This window comes from Lupinus angustifolius, chromosome LG11, assembly GCF_001865875.1.
Source record: "Lupinus angustifolius cultivar Tanjil chromosome LG11, LupAngTanjil_v1.0, whole genome shotgun sequence".
In the NCBI taxonomy this organism is placed as follows: Eukaryota; Viridiplantae; Streptophyta; class Magnoliopsida; order Fabales; family Fabaceae; genus Lupinus; species Lupinus angustifolius.
This window is the reverse complement of record NC_032019.1, coordinates 32,015,398-32,034,776: the sequence shown is the minus strand read 5'-3', so window position 1 is coordinate 32,034,776 and position 19,379 is coordinate 32,015,398. Positions and strand designations below refer to the sequence as shown.

Sequence of the window (19,379 nt, the reverse complement as noted above, 5' to 3'; positions counted from 1 at the left end):
AAAGAGGATACGTAAGAGCAAGATTAATTCTTATCAGACACAAAAATAAAAAATAAATATTTTTTTAACAATTTAATTTTAACAAATCAATGATATTTAATTCATGCAAATTAGTTTGGGTACCGCTTTATTACGAACGAACAGGATGCTAATACCTCCCCAATTCATAACCGACTCCAGAACCTAGATTTTTCTACATTTTTTGACTGAAAAATGTAGTGATGACTATAATAAGGTCGTGCAGCCGAAAATCAGGGCATGACAACCATTTAAACAAACAAGTTATGTAATATATAAAACAAGACATTCACATAATAGTCTCATCAAAAGATACCTAGCACAAAATCAATTTCTGGTCTTTAGATAAAGGAATTAATTTATAAGTGGTACTCTCAATGTAATGATCAAATATTAATAATTAGTTTCGTCAAATGAACAGTCTTTATAATTGTTGCATATTTATCATCACATGTATGCTATTATTTGGCCAAATTGTGTCTTCCTTTGGACCGAACACAATTTGCATAAATAATCTCATACTCATATGTGTAATCTTAATCAATTTCAACAATAGAAGTTACTTTCACAACATATTGCATCAATTAATTCAAAAAATAATTACTACAAAAAAGAAAAGTATATGGGTCTGTTGCACAAAAAATACAATTTTAAATTAAAACTTTAAGATTTAATAACTTTAATAATTAACAAATCTAATCCTACAATATAATTCCAAATCAAATATACTCATTCATATATTAAACTAGATTAACCACACTCATAGTAGCATACAATGACACAATACCATGTATAACATATATCGTAAACATTATATTATATATATATATATATATATATATATCCACTCATGCATATGATATATATCCACGGGTTCTTTTATATATAATACATGTACATATGATAATTCAAAATAGTGAATTTAATTCACAAGGACATATATACATATATTCATGCAATGGAAAAAATGAATTCAAACAGTGAATCTAGCATATATATTATATCTATTGTGGGAGTGTCCAAATGAGATTGTTAAGAAAAGTGATGGATATGATGATTTCCATAATATTACCAAATAGAGAAATTTATCACACTTCATATTGATAGAAAAATAAATCCTCAAATTTCATAATTAGGGATTATACCAAATTATAAATCTTAATTTGAAAATCATGAATTTCTTAACACGATAGGAGAAGCAAAAAATTCCCTAAAGAAAAATTGTACACCAAGGTTCATACAAAATTGGGGACAAACACCCTTAACAGATCATCATAAAATTAAAAATCTTTGCTCTGATATCACTTGTTATAAATTCCTTTTGATTGGTGAAATATCAATAATAGGATCTTAAATTTCATGATTCTCACACATAAAATAAAATAAGGATACAAAGTCATACCTAAATTCATATTTCTCATAACTATTAATGTTGTATATCTTTGGAGAAAGTTTTGATATGATGGTCTTCAGAACTATTTCTTTTGTATTCCTTTTGTATATCTGAATTCATGTTTCTCGGAACTAATCATTTTGATTAATCTGGAAATTAAAATATAAAGAATATAATTTAAATATTATGTAAATAAAATAATAATTAACTTTTGTTGGTTTGTTCAAGTGTGAAGTCTCACATTGGATAAAAGAAAAAAAATAAAAAAGTTTATAAGTATAAAATGCTCTTGAAACCATTGTCTCAAGGTTTCAGCTCAAAATGTGGTATCTCACTTCTAGCTCTTCACTCTTCTCATGTCCGGTAACAATGAAAATTGTTGAATTTATTCAAGTATAATATCTTACATCGGATAAGATAGGATGAGTTAAAAAATTTATAAGTGAAAAGACTCATGAAACTAATATCTTAAGAATTTGATTGAAGACGTAATATCTCATTTGTTGTTAAATATTCATTTTAAAAGAGTCTAAGTCCAGTTTAGTTAATAAAAAATGAATGCATAATTTCACTTGGTCATTTTATAGACACTTATTTTAGAAGAGGTATAAACATGTGAGATTAATCATTTTGATTAATCTGGAAATTAAAATATAAAGAATATAATTTAAATATTATGTAAATAAAATAATAATTAACTTTTGTTGGTTTGTTCAAGTGTAAAGTCTCACATTGGATAAAAGAAAAAAAATAAAAAAGTTTATAAGTATAAAATGCTCTTGAAACCATTGTCTCAAGGTTTCAGCTCAAAATGTGGTATCTCACTTCTAGCTCTTCACTCTTCTCATGTCCGGTAACAATGAAAATTGTTGAATTTATTCAAGTATAATATCTTACATCGGATAAGATAGGATGAGTTAAAAAATTTATAAGTGAAAAGACTCATGAAACTAATATCTTAAGAATTTGATTGAAGACGTAATATCTCATTTGTTGTTAAATATTCATTTTAAAAGAGTCTAAGTCCAGTTTAGTTAATAAAAAATGAATGCATAATTTCACTTGGTCATTTTATAGACACTTATTTTAGAAGAGGTATAAACATGTGAGATTTTATGAGTACCATCCTTATCCATTCCCAATCTTACACTGTACAACAACTACTGCTACTACCCTTTCTTTGTCCTTGTCCTAATGCCCTTCATGCCACATCCTCTCAAGGGTAAAGACGTCTTTCCACAAACCAGCTTAGTAGTAACTAGTAATATAGCCAAAAATATATAGAGATCTAGTATCGTCAAATATTCAAGCAGCACCCCATAAATTTATCTTCTATTCTACACAATCTAATAACAAAAACATATATCACACCATGTGCTTTCTGATTGAAAAATTATAAATCCAAAGTGTAACTAAGATAAATACTAATATCCTTAAATTATTTTTGGTTAAAATGTTAAAATAGTATGATATGACATGACATGAGGCTAATTGGCACAATAATTTTCCCTAATGACGCAAGCTTGCTCACGTCATCTTAAATTCAATCCCAATCGCCACATTCCACTCTTCAAATCCTGATCCTGTTTAATTATACATGGCACAATCACAATCGCTGTGTTCCTCACGCGGCATGCCTCTGCGTGGTGAAAGCCAACATGGAAAGTTTCGTGGTAATGTCCTCGACGTTCGTGGAAACATGTGGGGAATGCAACTTGCGTTAGTAAATGCACATTTGTTGTTTGTTTTTATTCATTTTTTGTTCATAATATAAATCAACTACCCACATCCCAAGGATCATAACATAACCTCACACATAAATTTGTGACACCCAAACAACGTTGTTTAATTTAGTGAGAGAGGGTCTTCAAAGTGTTTCAATTTTCTTTCTATAAGATTTTGGGTGTCACCAACTTACATTAAACACTTGTATATTTAATTAAAAGTCTTAAGCTTGAGAAGATGGCGAATATTGGATCTAGTTGTATGAAAGTGATTGAAGAGTTAGAGACTGGGAGAGAATATGCAAAGCAACTAAGAGATATGATGAATGGAAATGATGAGGAGGAAGAGGTTGTAAAGAAGGTGTTAATGTCGTTCACAAACTCACTCTTGCTCTTGAACAATAACCCAACTTCAGAGATTGACAATCCTGCAAAATCTGAGGACTCACAAGAGAGTAATTGCAAGACTTTTATCAATAAGGAAAGAAGAGGCTGTTACAAGAGAAGGTATTATATACTTCCCCAATTTAAAATTCGTGTAAAGTTTTTTACACTATCAACATATCATTCACTATTGATTTGTATTATTTTTTGTTTGAGAGTCAATATATATACTTATTCAATCTATGCTTCAAACTGCAAAGGTTTATTTTTATCCATGGTTTCATTTTATTTCCTTTTCTTTTTTATTTGCTTTTGTAGGTCATGTAAGTAAAAACCAAACAAATCTATTTCCTTTTCCATGTTCCTTACATAAATTTAACTACACATGACGATAATGTTTTTGTTATGTGATATATATGTTTGAAGTTTTTAACATTAAAAACGTGAAACTAAATTACCTGTTTTCAATGGAGTGTCCTTAAATAACCTCATTATTATTATTTGTCTTTATATTTATGCATCTAATCAATTTATTGGTACAGCTGGGACCCATATCAATTATTGTTCAACATCTTCACGTGTGAAATAGATTTCATATCCTGAGTTAATTTGATTTTATGTTTTAGGAATGAATTAGAAAAAGTTTATCTGAATCAGCAATTCTTGTTTTGCAGAAGAAATTCACAAACACGAGAACATGAATCTGAAACTCCAATAGAAGATGGCCATCAATGGAGAAAGTATGGTCAAAAAGTGATCCTGAATTCCAAATATCCCAGGTAAAAGAATAAACTTACTTTAATGTTGACAACAAAAATTACACTATATTGCTACATACATTAACTAAGTGACCAGAACAATGTAAACTATTATGCTTGGTGACCCAATGTATATACATTTAAAAAGTGAAAGCCTTATATTTTATATTTTAAATTGCATACCACATCACATAATATGATCACAATATTACTGTATTACATCACAATTGTGGTATAATATCAAATTATAGTGATGCAATTGTAATAGATTGTATTTGGGTCCCATTAGGCCACAACACAACTACATCGGCCATATCCATATCAAAAATATTTTTTTACTCACAAAATAATGTATACCGCAACGGCCATAATTTGCATTGCAATGGCCCCAACCGCAATTTAATAGACAGATAAAACCTAATTAAAGTAATTTTTCCAATATGCAGGAACTACTATAGGTGCACTCACAAATATGATCAAAATTGCCAAGCAACTAAACAAGTACAAAGAGTTGAAGATAACCCTCCCCTTCACAAGACCACATACTATGGCAACCACACTTGCAGAAACTTGATAAACCCTGACATCATTCTTGATGATTCCAATTCTCACCCTTCTGTTTTACTTCGCTTTGACAACTCCCTCCCAACAGCTGCTAAATTACAAGACTGCCCCTTTATCTCATTAACAAAAGTAGTGAAAAAGGAGTGTAAGGAGGATATTATTGTTCCTTCATCTTCCTCAAATGATTATATCCTCTCTCCTGAGCTCACTTTTGATAACAGTTCAAACTCTAAGATCCACTCAGATTACATGGATGAGATGTCTTCTGTCTTCTATGATTCTGCTGGATTTGATCAATTGCCTTTAAGCCCTTTCTTCAATTTTGATGAATAGATAGCTACCTAAGCTATGTTTTGCTTAATTTGTAACTGCTTTCTCTGATGTATTAATGGTTTTAAATTTAAGTCTAGCTAAAATACCTATAGACTCTGTAATGTTAAGGTTTTGGGAGTGTTAAGACCATATTACAATTGCAATTATAGCCTCATTCGCCATGAATAATTTAATGTCGAGGTTTAGGATTCTCTAAAACCAAAATTGTAACTGCTATTTAAAACTTCTGTTATTATTTGGAGTACATATGGATCAGATTATGAAGAAATCATGTGTTCAACTGTAGCTTGAGCTCCATACAATTACTTTGTTATCCATTTTCATTGAATGAGATGTGAACATGATTAGAATTATTTCTTGATAATTTTCTTCATTTTCTAATGGAAGAAATGTGCCTTCAATTCGTGAGCAAGTTAAATTAAAGTAACATGCATGCACATAAAATGTAGAGCCTATTGGAGATATTTCTTTTAAACAGGTAAAAAAAATTGTGTTATATGAACAATTCAAATTTTATAACTTTTCTTACAATAAATCAAATTATTTATATCTCTTAGTAACTTGATTATAACCCTCTATCTCTCCATGCATATCAAAAAGTTTATAACATGAAATAAAAAATCTAATCTGAAAATTAAAGAAAAACAACTACAAATTGTTAGATGTTGTTGTCAAATTAATTTTTTTAAAAGAATAATAGTACAAAGCAACTTTCATGATGGAATTGCAAAATACTTGAAGACATTTTTTGAACACATCCCTTTAAGTTTAATTCTGCCTTACTTGTCTTTTTACTTATGCAAATTGATAAAACATAGTCACTTTATACTTAACAACATAGATTTTAATTAAGAAATGATTTACCGTAACATATGTTAGATCATGCATGCTATAGCAAAATTTAAATATCTTTGGTTAATCATACAACAAGACATGAAATTTGAGGAAGATGTAAACAATAAGATTCAATATAAATGATTGAAATGACGGAGTGCATCAGATATCATATTTGATAGAAAAACAACACTCAAGTTTAAGGATAAATTATATGCGATTGAGTGTTGGACATTAAAATGTCAACAAAATAATAAATACAACATAACAAATATGGAAATGTTGCATTGATGAACAAACACATTAGATGAGATAAGATTAGGAATGAATGTTTTGGGAAGAAAGTTTGGGTAGCTCATATTATCTAAAGATAGTGGAGTTGAGCCTTAGGTTATTGGACATGTGTAGAGGAGTCTGTTAGAAACCATATTAAAGAGATCAAATGAAGGTTAATTCAATTTTTAGTTCCAAAGGGAGATCAATAAAAATTATAAGCGAAATGATTAGGAAAAGAGAAAAAACGTATGCACTAATAATGCAAGAGTTTTATATAATATCATTGGTTCATCCACCATTTATATTTAATCATTATTGATTATTCAAAAAATACAAATAAATGTTAGATGATATAGTGACTTGTATAAATCTTTATACTATAACATCATTTGATCTATATATCTCACTTTGTAGTGGGATTGGGTATTGCTTTTGTATATGTTCAATCTATCAAAAAGTTTCTCATCTCTCCAATGTGGGACTTGAGAGTTGTTTTTTTCAAAACTCTTCAATGTGGGACTTGGGAGTTATTTATTTCAAAACTCTTCTATATGAGACTTGAGAGTTTTTTAGATTTCACACTCAAAAGTTTCCACTAATAGCTTTCAACAAATCAAGTTCCAACAATCTCCCACTTGAAATTAAAAATCGATTTCCAAGAAATTATGTGGTCTCAATAAGATTGTGCATAAACAAAGGTGTCATGTGACTTGAATGTTTACATAGTGAGTAAGATCTAGATTTTACTAGAGTGACTCGTAGTCTTGAACTCTATCTCCAACATCAAACCACACACAAATTTTTCAAAGATGTATTATGTAAAATCTATGTGTTAAAGGTCATGCACGTCTATCCCAATATAGTGAACGCTCTAGAAATTTATGCCCTAGAATTTCGTAGGAAGCGGGCCCCACTTCCACATTCACATAGGTGAGTCTATCAAGAGTACTCCTGTAGCCTATGTATTCCACTCCAATTAGAGTATAGATCTCATTAATAGTTTTAACTCATCCTTAATATGCTGCACGAATCATGCTTCTCATAATTTTATAGCATGTTCATTCTCATATCACTTCACAACTTGTTATTACTCATTGAACCTATTTCTTGGGATCTCCAGTCAATTAGGTTGGGTTACCATCATGAGTGATCCTCATTCTAGGGGTAATAGTCTCATATTGTTAGAAGTATTTTGGACTTTCTCTCTAGCTAGTCCTTTCGTCAAAGAATCTGCTAAGTTATTCTCACTGTGTACATGATCCACTCTAAAGGCTTATGTAGAGGGTAACTCTCTAATAATGTTGTGCTTATGACGAATTTGTTGTTTCTTACCATTATAAAAGTGGTTCTCACTTTTTGCAATAGTCGGATACTATCACAATGGATCAACACAGCTAACATCAGTTTTCCTATATGGGAATCTCTACAAGCAAGTTTTTCAGCTAACTTCCTTCTTCACTAGTTGTTGCTAGTGCTATCATCTCAACTTCCATATTGAATTGAGCCAAAATAGTCTGTTTCTTATTAGACTCTAGATAGTCTATCTCATTATTTATGGCTTCTCGCTACAAATCAACATCCACAGAAGTCAAAACTTCTTAGAGAGTTATGGATTCTCCTCCAATATATAGACCATATAATCCAGTTTATACTCTCTTGTAGTTTTTGCTCTCTTACTTCTTCTAGGTTCTATTTCAAACCTTTCTATTTTTATCATGATCTCTAATCACAAGTATGTGACTAGTTGAAGTGTCCCCACTATTCCTCAATTTAAAAAGGAATTTTTTCTCATTAAAGTCAGCATCGTTAGACTCAATGGTCATTTTTGCGTTAAGATCATAATACTTATACGCAATGCTGTTTACATCATACCCAATGAATACACATTCATAGGCTCTACTTGAGAGTTTAAAACTCTAAGGCATACCTCCATAAATAATTTCATGAGCAATTCTCTGTATCTCATTGGACTGAGACTATACTGATATATGACATATGATACTTGAGGTAGTGGTAACATCTTATATATATTTTTATCTTAACTTCATTGATATCATATTTCTTCATTTCTCAAGTGCATACCAAATTAATTTGGCAAACATATATGTGTTGTAGTAGTTATAGAGATCATTTTATAACTCATTTAGAATGAAATTCATAAAAGTAATCATTTTCATTCCAGAGAGCTATATTAATAGCTAGTTTATCCTTTTCCTTTTTTTCCAGCTTTCTCTAGCAATATTATGACATTGATTTTCAAATGTGCAACTTTTCTCATAGTGAGGAAAAAAATCATCTTATGTTACTAACGTTTGAAATTTGTCTCATCAAACCGAAAGGGTTTGTTCAGGTCATAGTTATTTAGTCCAATAATATTATCTATGAATATCATTATAGTAGAAGCGTCTTAGAATTGTTGTAAGTTACAGTAACAACATAATTTATATCTGAATTTCATTATTCATTATTTATTATTAAGATTCCTTTTCTTGTTCTTAGTCTCTTACATGCAAAATGTCAAGTTCAATTCTATCTATTTATTGTAGTGTGGCCACTCCACTTATCATTACTATGACCCAAATTTCCTTTTGAAATCGCCACCCTTGTTTTTTCCTATTATTTTCACAATCATCATCAATGGTATTAATTTCAAATGTATTAATTTGCAGTAAACAGTGAACACAGTCCTAAGAGTAAAAATCCTCTCCATTAATGAAGAGGCAAGTGCAACAAAATAACATACAAAAGATAATATGTAACTACATTTTATCCTTTTGTTTATCATAAAATCACATTTTTATCGTTAAAAATATGAGTAAAAATAATCATTTGTCTTTCCATTAATGGAGATGAAACTTCTCTATTTTAAAAAGAGTACAGAACATGGCTTCGAAACATATTTCAATTTATAGTTGGGGTTTCTATATATACTGTCTGTGAACTTAGACATATGCTAAAGCCAAGTAAAAAGAAGGAAAATTATATGGTCCTTATTGAATGAAAATGATATATAGAGAAGGATATAATATAATCTTTTTATATATAAAGCAATATTGCGTGACCAATCTTTCATCAAACAATTAAATTAACTATTGTTAACTTTAGACCTTTTGGAAAATTTGGTCATTGTTGAATGAGTGGACTTGTATCTTTTTCAAAGCGTGTGGAAGGGTTCATATTGGGATTCAAATTTCCAAATCTCGAATCTCTTTTCTTCCTCTCAACATCTTATGCTAAGTACTGAGCCACGCATGAAATTGATTTTTGTTATAATTAATTATATTTTTACCCTTATTCTTTGTATCTTTATACTTACTTATAATTAATTATATTTGACTATTATTATTTACTAAGTTAAAGTCTTAAGTTTAATGGTTAAAAGGTAATATGTCTCTCACCGCTAGAAGCTTATATACTAGTTAACAAACTTTTTAATTTGGCAAAATAATAATCTATAGCAAATAAGTAGAATTTAAAATAAACAAAAAAAACTCCTAGGTTAATGATAAGATTTAGTTTGATAAGTCAAACTTAAGATATTAGGATTTAATGGATAAACATTTTCTTTTTGACAATAAAAAACAGAAAAAAGTAATGATCACCTAGGTATCCTTCTTGGTCGTATCCACCCTCATGCCAACTATTCAAAAACAAGGATTTATTCATGTCAATCTATTTGCAAGATTAATAATGAATAAAACATATATTTATACTTTATGTTTTATTATTGGATTCTTCAATGTTAAAGAGGATTCAAACTTATATCATCCACTGTGAAAATGGTAATACATATTATAAAAAATTAACGGTCTATATTTTAAATTATTTTTTAAATAAAATAATTAAATTTACTTTTACTTCGTATTTCAATAATAAATTCTTCTATCTTCACAGATGATCTCACCCAAGTTAATTTGGTTCACTTCCCTATAACATATTTAAGTATTCTCTTCATCAAATTTATGACGGATCACAATGGCAACAAAAAAAAGTCAGGTTGAATCCAAAGAATTCATTCAACCACACATGGTTAAATTGCTTCAACCCTTTCTTTTCAGATGTATTTCTCTTTTAATATAAGTTTTTTATCCCCGACCTCAAAACTTGCGGATAGAGAACTGAAAATAGTAAAAATGTATTGAAGAATTAATTTATATATCTCTTAAAACATTTAATATTTAACTTTTAATGTAAAATAGGACTAAGGTAAAGAAAATAAAATCAGTGTCTTGCTTTTATACTCTCTACTTGTTTTAATTTTTATTAGTACTCTAGAGATATTAAGTGAATTTGAGTATTACTTGTCCTCCTATTCTTTCTTCTTTTTTTCTTAACAACTTTCAATTGCTATAGTAAACGGTAAAGAAAATCGATTAACATATTCATCTATAAAAATATATTACTATATCCTCTCTAAATAACTGTGTGTATATAGGTGTGTGTTTCAATACTGTCGTTTCCTTGCTACATTCTTATTAATAAAATATTGAGAAAAAATGTATAAGCAGACAATATAATTATTTTTACACTATTATTGTATCATATACCTTATAATTGACTCTTACATAAAAGTAATATAAATGAATGAGAAATGATACACTAATTGTATATAAATCTTTATACTGTTAGTGTATAGATATTACACTATAGAATGTTTAGGAATTTCAACTTGTGGAATATGTATTTGGTCAGTTTGGTTGTCTATTTGTCTTTATGTATAGTTATTAGTATTAAGCTACATTACAAATATGTCTTCATCTCCCACTTACTATCCTTTTGGATAGATATGGCATGCGATGTCACTTAAGTATATCATATTAGAGAAATAATGGTTGATCGTGTACTTCAAGAAACTAGATTTGAAAAAAGTATTACTAAGGTTTTTTAATGTAATACCGAAACTTTAATATGAACCCTTTGAGTTTATCAATTTACTGAAACCTTTTATTTAGTACGTTTTTTAGTTTACCGAAGGAGAATAACATTTGGGGTGTGAAGTGTATTTTGAGATAGTCTTTAGGTTGAAGCCTTGAAGGTCAATTTCAAGAAAAGCTCGTTAATTGGTATTAGAGTGACAAATGTTTTTTTAGCTGCATACTTTTTTGTGGGAGCTAATCCAAGTAGTTACTTATTGAGAAAGTGTTTTTTAGATTGGCAGGATGGAAATGCAAACATATTTTATTTGGTGGTAGAGTGGTGCTTAATAATTCGGTGCTTAGAAATTTGCCTATCTACATGCTATCCATGTTTAAGACCTCGAAGAAGGTTATTTCATAACTGGTTTCTCTTTAGAGAAACCTTATTTGAAGTAAGCAGAGTAGAGCTAGAGGTATTCTGTGGGTTGCTTGGTTTGAGTTGTGTAAGCCTAAAAAGCTTAGTAGTTTGAGTGTTAAGGATCTTTTCAGGTCTAATGATACTCTTTTGGAAAAGTGGAAATGAAGAAGATTTGTAGATACTGAAGCGTTATGGTTAGAGTGATTGTGTAACACCTCAGCTCTGACATGCAATCTCCCAGACCCATGAATATACTAAGCATGCCACCCATTCACCTTAAATACCATATGCAATATTTTATTCCCCTCCCAAGGGAGCATTCCACGACTGAACCCGTGACCTCAGGGATAAATAGTCACTATACCACTGAGTCGCTACCATTAAGCTAGTGATATAGTGACTATTTATCCCTGAGGTCATGGGTTCGAGTCGTGGAAGGCTCCCCTGGGAGGGGAATACAATACTATAGGGGGTATTTAAGCTTAATATGTGACATGCTCAGTATATTCATGGGTATGAGAGGTCGCATGTCAGAGTTGGAGTGTTATAGATTGACTCTAAGTATGGAACTCTGGAGATTTTTAGTGCCATTCCATTGGTGTCAAGGTGGTGGAGGGATTTGGTTAAAATTGGATCACCTCTAGGTGATGGGTCCATACTATATTTTGCATGATACTTGGTTTAGTCAGCAAAAACTTAGAGATACTTTTTCAAGATTGCACATGCTTGCTTTGGAGAAGGAAGCAATGGGGACAGATTGTGGGGCTTGGACAATGGGGACAGATTGTGGGGCTTGGACAATGGGGAGTTGTCATGGCTCATTCACGGGAGGAGACGATTATTTGATTAGGAGGAAGATCTTGCCAATAGCCTTTGTGATCTTATTCGAAACCATTCTTGTAAGTATGGTGTTGCTGATAGTTGGAGATGAAATCTGGATATATTAGAAGACTATATGGTGAAAACTGCTTACTTGGTGCAATTGAATTTAGCTATAGTGGAGTCAGGTAATATTCTCCATTTATGCTAGATTCATTGTGCTCCCTTTAAGGTTTGTTGTTTAATGTGGATTTTTTTAATGGAAGGATAACAACTAGAACATAGCTTCATAAGAGAAATATTATTGGGACGGATGATATGAATTGCGTTATGTGTCTTTTGCATGATGAACATCTTAAACATCTATTCTTATCTTATCTATTTGTCACCAATGAGTGAACTGCATTTTATTTTTGGCTTCACTTACGACATGTGTCAAATTCGCTTGTGGAAGTCTTCAGGTTCATGATTCTCTCTATAAAATTAGTAAAGAAAAGTCTTTATGGAGAATATTGTAGTTTGCTGTTATTTGGTATATATGGATTTTGAGAAATGACATTATTTTTAGAGGGGAAAATGCTAGTTTTATCCATATCATGCATTTGATTCAAATTAAATCTTGGGTATGGTTATCAAAAAAGTTGGGATCTTCTTCTACCTACACCTTTGCTCAATGGTGTACGGATCCATATACTTGTATTAATCTATATCGTAAATTGTAATTAGGTTGACATTTGATGTACCCAATTTTAATCCATTTCCTTATAAAAAAAATATATATTTTATTACTCGTGGGGAACATTAGGTGACTCTAACCCTTAACCTGGTGATTTTATAGTCATAAATTCTATTCACTTTGAAGAAATTTGAACTCGCACTAATTGATTAAGCTTGAAATAATTATACTATTTCAATGTCACCTACTTCTTATAGTGTATACTAGCATTTTAAAAATAAAAAATAGTAGACAAGCTCATTGCTGAAAAAAAAATTGGCTAATAGAAAATGAAATCATGTACGAATGATTTGAAGAAAATGATGTGTCCATATATCATTTACTTGATAGAAAATGAATGTGACCCTACATCCAAACTTCAACTCAATTCTTAACTATGACACAACTTCTCAATGTTTTATTTTGGTCTAACTTGCCTATTTTACATTGACACAAGGCTTATGATTGTGTGGTAACTTACACACAAAATCAAACTCATGCAACACAAAAACCAAAACCAAGGAGGCTAACAACACTGGCACTGGACCTAGCATCCATAACATGAAAGGAATAACAACACATAGCACCCTATTGCCAATAAAAGCTAAGGTAAACCCTCTCTCTAATATAATTTGTGTGTAACCATTACACAACAAGAGCTCACCACATGAATTCATTAGAAAATTGGCATCAATTAGATACCCTATGGCCATGGAACTGCACAAGAAGCTAATAATCAAACAAAGTGATGCTGTGCCATACTTCAAGACAATGATCTTGTCAGATTTGGAGCCAAAAAATGCACTTTTAAAGAGACTATGGCTAACATTGTAGGTGTTGTTGGTCATAGCTGCCATAGCCATGTTAACAAGAATGGTTATAGTAGCAGTGAATATTGTGGCCATAAGAGTGTTTCTTAAGCTTTGCACTGTTAGCATAGCCTTCTTATCATCACCCTGCACCATTACAAACATTTTTTCTTTGTAAGGAACATTGTTATAGAACAAAGGATAAGAACTTACCTTACAATATTTTATGTACTATTTTATTTTATTTTATGTTCAAAAAATAATTACAAATGTTACTACAAGAAAAGAGAGCAAAATAGAGGAATACAAAAACTGATTATAAATCGATGCTAAGAAGGAAATTGAGTTAGAAGCTCATTACGAATAAGCAAAAAAAATTTGCCCATCTGATCATTAGTAATTGCTTTTATTTTATTCTTTTTATACGCACTAGCTCTTTTAAGAGATTGATTTTAACAATTTTATAGCATGCATTGAAAGAGATAATGAATATGAGTCATATTAATGAAGGGTAAGTTTGTAAAATCATATCTAATCATATTAGTAACTGTTGACGCATTTGAAACTAATCATATTAGCTACCTTCATAAATTCTCATGAAATTAAAATATTATCTTATCTATTGTTCTTGTGTGACTATCTCTTCTATCTTCTACTCCCTCCATTCTTATCTTTTATAGTGTAAGGTTTTCACACAAATATTAACAAATTATTAATTTTGTTTTTATTTTATAGTATTTTTATTAAGAAGCTCATCTTAAAATCGTAGAAACTTAATTTTTCATGAATTCACCCCATAAAAAATAAAAAATAATTATATATGAGGGTAAAACTAAAAAGTTGGTTTCGAGTAAGTGTTAAAAAATTTAAATTACACAATAGTTGTGTATTTAAAATAAAATGTAAGAGTCTAGTTAATAGAGGTATGAAACATAAAATGTAAGAACCTAACTGATAGAGGTATGAGATATAAAATGTAACAACCTGAGTTTAAATTCGATAGTTGTATATTTTTATTTTCCCCTTCCCCTTAAAAAACTTTGCCTATAAAAAAACTATTTAGTTAGATATTTAAAAAAAATATGCTAACGATTACATGTAATTACCTGATTTAAGTTGAGACACCAAGTTTTTCTCCGTTGTTTGTTGATTCCATAAGTTGTATTTGAAGGTTTGTTCTTGATGGTATGGCAGAGATAGACATGGTAACCTAAGGTGATGAAAACACTCAAAGGGATCAATATGGTGTCCAAATAAACAACCATTCCCATATTTAATTTCCTATAGTGAGGAGAGAGGTATATCTAAGAAGCTTAGTCCTTAAGATTTTTGATTTGATGACAACTAATAAAATGAAAATTCCTTCTTATAAGAAAACCGTGGAAAGCAAGATGATATAGAAAAATGAATGATAATGCATGAGGTATTATTTTACTTATATTGCTTCTATCTATAGTGGAGATGATATAATGGACACTAAACTTGATGTGTGGTTCGACTCATATACGTAACTCTAACTCTGTGTATATGCATTATATATATTGTTAAGTAGTATAGATATATAACCTTAAACTAAAATCTAGTTTAATGATTTAATGATTTTCCTAGCTAGATCAGTATGAATATGTTGGGTACCTTTCACTTTCAAGGTATGGAATATGGATGCACCAACATGCACCTTTTTTTGAATATTATTGTTCGGTTTAAGACCTTAACGGGGTGATTAAATTAATTCTTGTTTTGGGGTTGGTTTGTTCCTAGCCACTAAATGTTTTCAGTGGGTTTTGAACTTCCCAAAGTTCTTTTTTCGACATCGCAATCTAAGTAGTTGAAAGTAAAAAAGAGGTTAGCTGATGAAGAATAAACTAGTTGAAAGTTACAAAAATTGAGTTAAAAGCAACAAAAAAAATGTATATGATGAATATAAAATGATAAATAGGAGCTTGGTAACCTAAGTGCATCTACTTTTATGAAAGAACATTTTAGCAATTTGTTTCCAAATATTTGAACAAAATTATCCTTCATTGTTTAATCGAGTTAAGTATCCTCCCAAAGTTATTTTAGTAAATAAGTTAAAAATTCTTATCCTCTCACCTAAACTCTCCAAACCCATTTCATTCCTAAATTTCTCTTCTCTATATTCAAACACTAAGGTGGCGGCACCATCAGGCGTTGGTTTAAGTGGTATATGTTTGATTCCCCTTAAGTAAGGTCTTGGGTTCGAGTCTTGTGCATGAAAAAATGTCCACTTGGAGAGTTAGCCCTACGTACCTGTGGATATTCCCAGCTCGAACAGGATTGCCTCCAGTGCGAAGATACATATGAGAAACAAAAAAAACACTACAGCAGCCGTCTTTTATCTACTGTAGTCATTTGCATCAATACTAAGAGTCGTCGTGTCTAGATGTTGCACCGCACAGAGTTGTTGTCCTTCATGTCTATCATGTGCAGTGCCGCTGTGTCCTAAACCCACGGTGCGCAGAGCTGCCGAGTTTCATAGCCACCTTGTCCCAGAACCTTCTCTATATCGTTGAAGCAAACCACATAAAGAATAATAGTTGCCTTTGGATTAAAAATGTTTGATTGAGAATAGAATTTGAAGTTATCACTAAGATGGTTCTGGGACACCGTATGTTATGAGACATGGCCGCTCTGCACACAATGATTTTGGGACATGGCGGCTTTGGACACGATGATTCCATGACACAGTGACTTTGCAGAAAAATTTATCTGAATGGTACACTTTGACTGAAAAATTAAAGTCTTGGTGTACCTTTTTTAATATTTACCATAATAGTGTAGTTTTAGGATACGACAAACATTTTTTGTCCAAACCCTAACAGAATACGACAAACATTTTTTGTACGCAGCACTAATATCATTAAAAACAAAATATTGCAATATTAAAATTTCCTAAATTATTAAATCCCATAAAATTATTAAAGAGTTAATGAAGGTGATTAGAGAAAATCATCATATCTTTGAGTAACATGTTAATGAAGGTGATTAGAGAAAAGAGTTAATGAAGGTGATTGAGTAATATGTTACATGAGTGAGAATTAGTTATCCAACTTAAAACTGATCAGAGTAATTCATTATTATCTTTGAGTAATAAATTACTAGTGTTATTAAAGTTGAGTAACCGATTACTCAAAGTGAGTAACCGATTACTCTAATTCAAAATTAATTAAACAGTGGACAGAACACTTGAGTAATCGATTACTCATGTTGTAATCGGTTAGTGAGAGCTGTTACATCTGTTTTTTATATTTGAAACTCAAGAGTTTTCATCCCAAACGAAATTCCTTCATTCCAAACAATTTCTACTCTTTCATAAAGGCACAATGGGTGATTGGAAAGCCTATTTAAAGGCATTAGAACTCACAATGAAAATAACTCTTTGAACAACTCTTTCACACTTTTCTCACAACTTTCCTACACTTTTCTGAAATAATTTTCTGCACTTCTAAGCAACTTGAACTCAAACTTTCAAAGTCATTTTTAGAGTTGCTTGAAGTAAAGTATTTCAAAGTTTTATAAACTTAAAGAGCATTATTACTAAGTATACAAAAGAGTTGATTGGATTGCAAGTTTATTATATTTCATACTTGTAAACGCAATCCAAAGCCATCATTCAAATTCTTCATTTATTGTAATAACTTTCTTTCACGGGGTGTGAATAGAAATGGGATAGAGTTACTTGTAAAAGTGTTTTCCAAGGGTATAAATATTAGTGAGTGTGTAAGGTACATAGAGATCTCAGGGTGAGATATTGTAATTACAACTCATAATATTTAGTGGAAAATCTCTTGTGCTACAAGAGTACTGGACGTAGCCTTCGGTAGACAAGAAGGTGAACTAGTATAAAATCCTTGTGTACTCTCTTCTCCCTTACCTCTTTGATTTTATCTTGATTATTTTTCTGCATATATTTTCCGCTGCACGTTAACTCTTGTTTTTGCAGAAAAAATGGCCATAATTTTAAGTCAACTAATTCACCGCCCTCTTAGTTGCAATCTCATTCTTACAATTGGCACTAGAGCTATATTTGAGTAAGATATTCTCAACTTTGATCATATATCAAGATGGCCTCAAGATCATTCCTGGGAGAAGGTTCCAACATCAACCGTCCTCTAAGCTTTGTTGGAGAGTGCTATGATTTCTGGAAAATTAGAATGAAGATCTTTATTGAATCTCAAGACTTAGACATATGGAATGTCATTGAAGAAGGGCCATATATACCCTTTACTGTTGTCAACAATATAAGTGAAGCAAAAGCCAAAATCTTCATGGAATGATGAAGACAAGAAGAAAGTGCAATATGACCTTAATGCCAAAAACTTTCTTGTGTCGGCTTTAAAAGAAAAAGAATTTCTTAGAGTGTCAAGTTGCAAAACATCGAAAGAAATTTGAGACTCTCTAGAAAGGATACATGGAGCCAAAGAAGTACAAAGGTCTACAACAAATAGTGAAGCATCAACATCAAAGCAAAAATCTACATGCTCAATATGCAGAAAACCAGATCATCTAAAATGTGCTTGTTCAGTCCTACAAAAGCATCATACTTTCAAAAGAAAGAAGGACAAGAAGCGTAGAAGAACAAATGTTATATCAGAAGATAAAGATGATGGTTCAAATGCAGAAATCAGAATTAAGGAGCAATCAAATATTTCACTAATGACTTCACACAATTCAAATGATGAATATGAGGTTAGTAACTCTGAACCAAATGATACTTTTTCATATGATGAGTGACAAAATGCTTTCAATAATTTACATCAAGAATATGTTAAGCTTTCCAAACTTTTCCTAAAACAGAAAAATGAAATTTTTATTTTGGAAAGCCATAACAATGTTCTAAAGAAAGATATTGAAAAACCCACTTCTTCCTCATGTCAAAAATGTGTTGCTCTTGAAACTAAAGTTTCAACATTAAGTCTTGAACTTAATAAACTCAACAAGAGCAGTCACAATTTAGACAAGATCATAAAATTCCAAAGACATTCAACAGATCGCAGAGGTCTTGGCTATGCAAATAGTCGTATGGCTAAAAATGAGAATGTCTTAGGAAAAACAATCGTGGAAAGCACTATAAAGTTTGATAAAGAAAGTGTCCATATTAATCCTATTTTTAAAATAAAATCTTGGACACATAAACATCTATCCAATTGTTCTTACTATGATAAAATTGGTCACGCACCTAACACTTGTCATATTAGAAAATATGGTGTGTCATCTAGCCAATACAAATGGATAGAAAAAGGTGATAACCCCGCAGGACCCAAATCACATTGGTTACCTATAAAATCCTTTTAATTTGTTTTGCAGAAAAATTTGAGAGTCGCCTGCAATTTATGGTACTTGGATAGCGGCTGCTCAAAACACATGATGGGCAATAAAAGTAAATTCTCTGTCCTCACTCCAAGGGACAAAGGATATGTCACATATGGTGACAACAACAAGGGAAGAATTCTTGGA

At 30.9% G+C, this 19,379-nt stretch overlaps 2 protein-coding genes across 2 annotated transcripts; one reads left to right on the top strand and one right to left on the bottom strand.

Moving 5' to 3' along the window:
* On the top strand, positions 3,227-5,319 carry LOC109359095 (probable WRKY transcription factor 70). Its single transcript, XM_019603618.1, has 5 exons — positions 3,227-3,642; positions 4,194-4,298; positions 4,724-5,176; positions 5,214-5,241; positions 5,272-5,319. The coding sequence occupies exons 1-3, from the start codon at positions 3,374-3,376 to the stop codon at positions 5,172-5,174; spliced, it is 825 nt and encodes a 274-aa protein (XP_019459163.1). The 5' UTR covers positions 3,227-3,373; the 3' UTR covers positions 5,175-5,176; positions 5,214-5,241; positions 5,272-5,319.
* Positions 13,460-15,382, bottom strand: LOC109359096. Its single transcript, XM_019603619.1, has 2 exons — positions 15,008-15,382; positions 13,460-14,048 (listed from the first exon to the last, which is right to left on the bottom strand). The coding sequence occupies exons 1-2, from the start codon at positions 15,170-15,172 to the stop codon at positions 13,530-13,532; spliced, it is 684 nt and encodes a 227-aa protein (XP_019459164.1). The 5' UTR covers positions 15,173-15,382; the 3' UTR covers positions 13,460-13,529.

Coding starts and splice junctions, on each gene's coding strand:
- LOC109359096 (XM_019603619.1), bottom strand. CDS start 15,172: ATGGGAATGGTTGTTTATTTGGACACCATATTGATCCCTTTGAGTGTT. Junction 14,049..15,007: donor GGTGTCTCAACTTAAATCAG/GTAATTACATGT, acceptor GTAATGGTGCAG/GGTGATGATAAGAAGGCTAT.
- LOC109359095 (XM_019603618.1), top strand. CDS start 3,374: ATGGCGAATATTGGATCTAGTTGTATGAAAGTGATTGAAGAGTTAGAG. Junction 3,643..4,193: donor AGAGGCTGTTACAAGAGAAG/GTATTATATACT, acceptor CTTGTTTTGCAG/AAGAAATTCACAAACACGAG. Junction 4,299..4,723: donor CTGAATTCCAAATATCCCAG/GTAAAAGAATAA, acceptor TCCAATATGCAG/GAACTACTATAGGTGCACTC.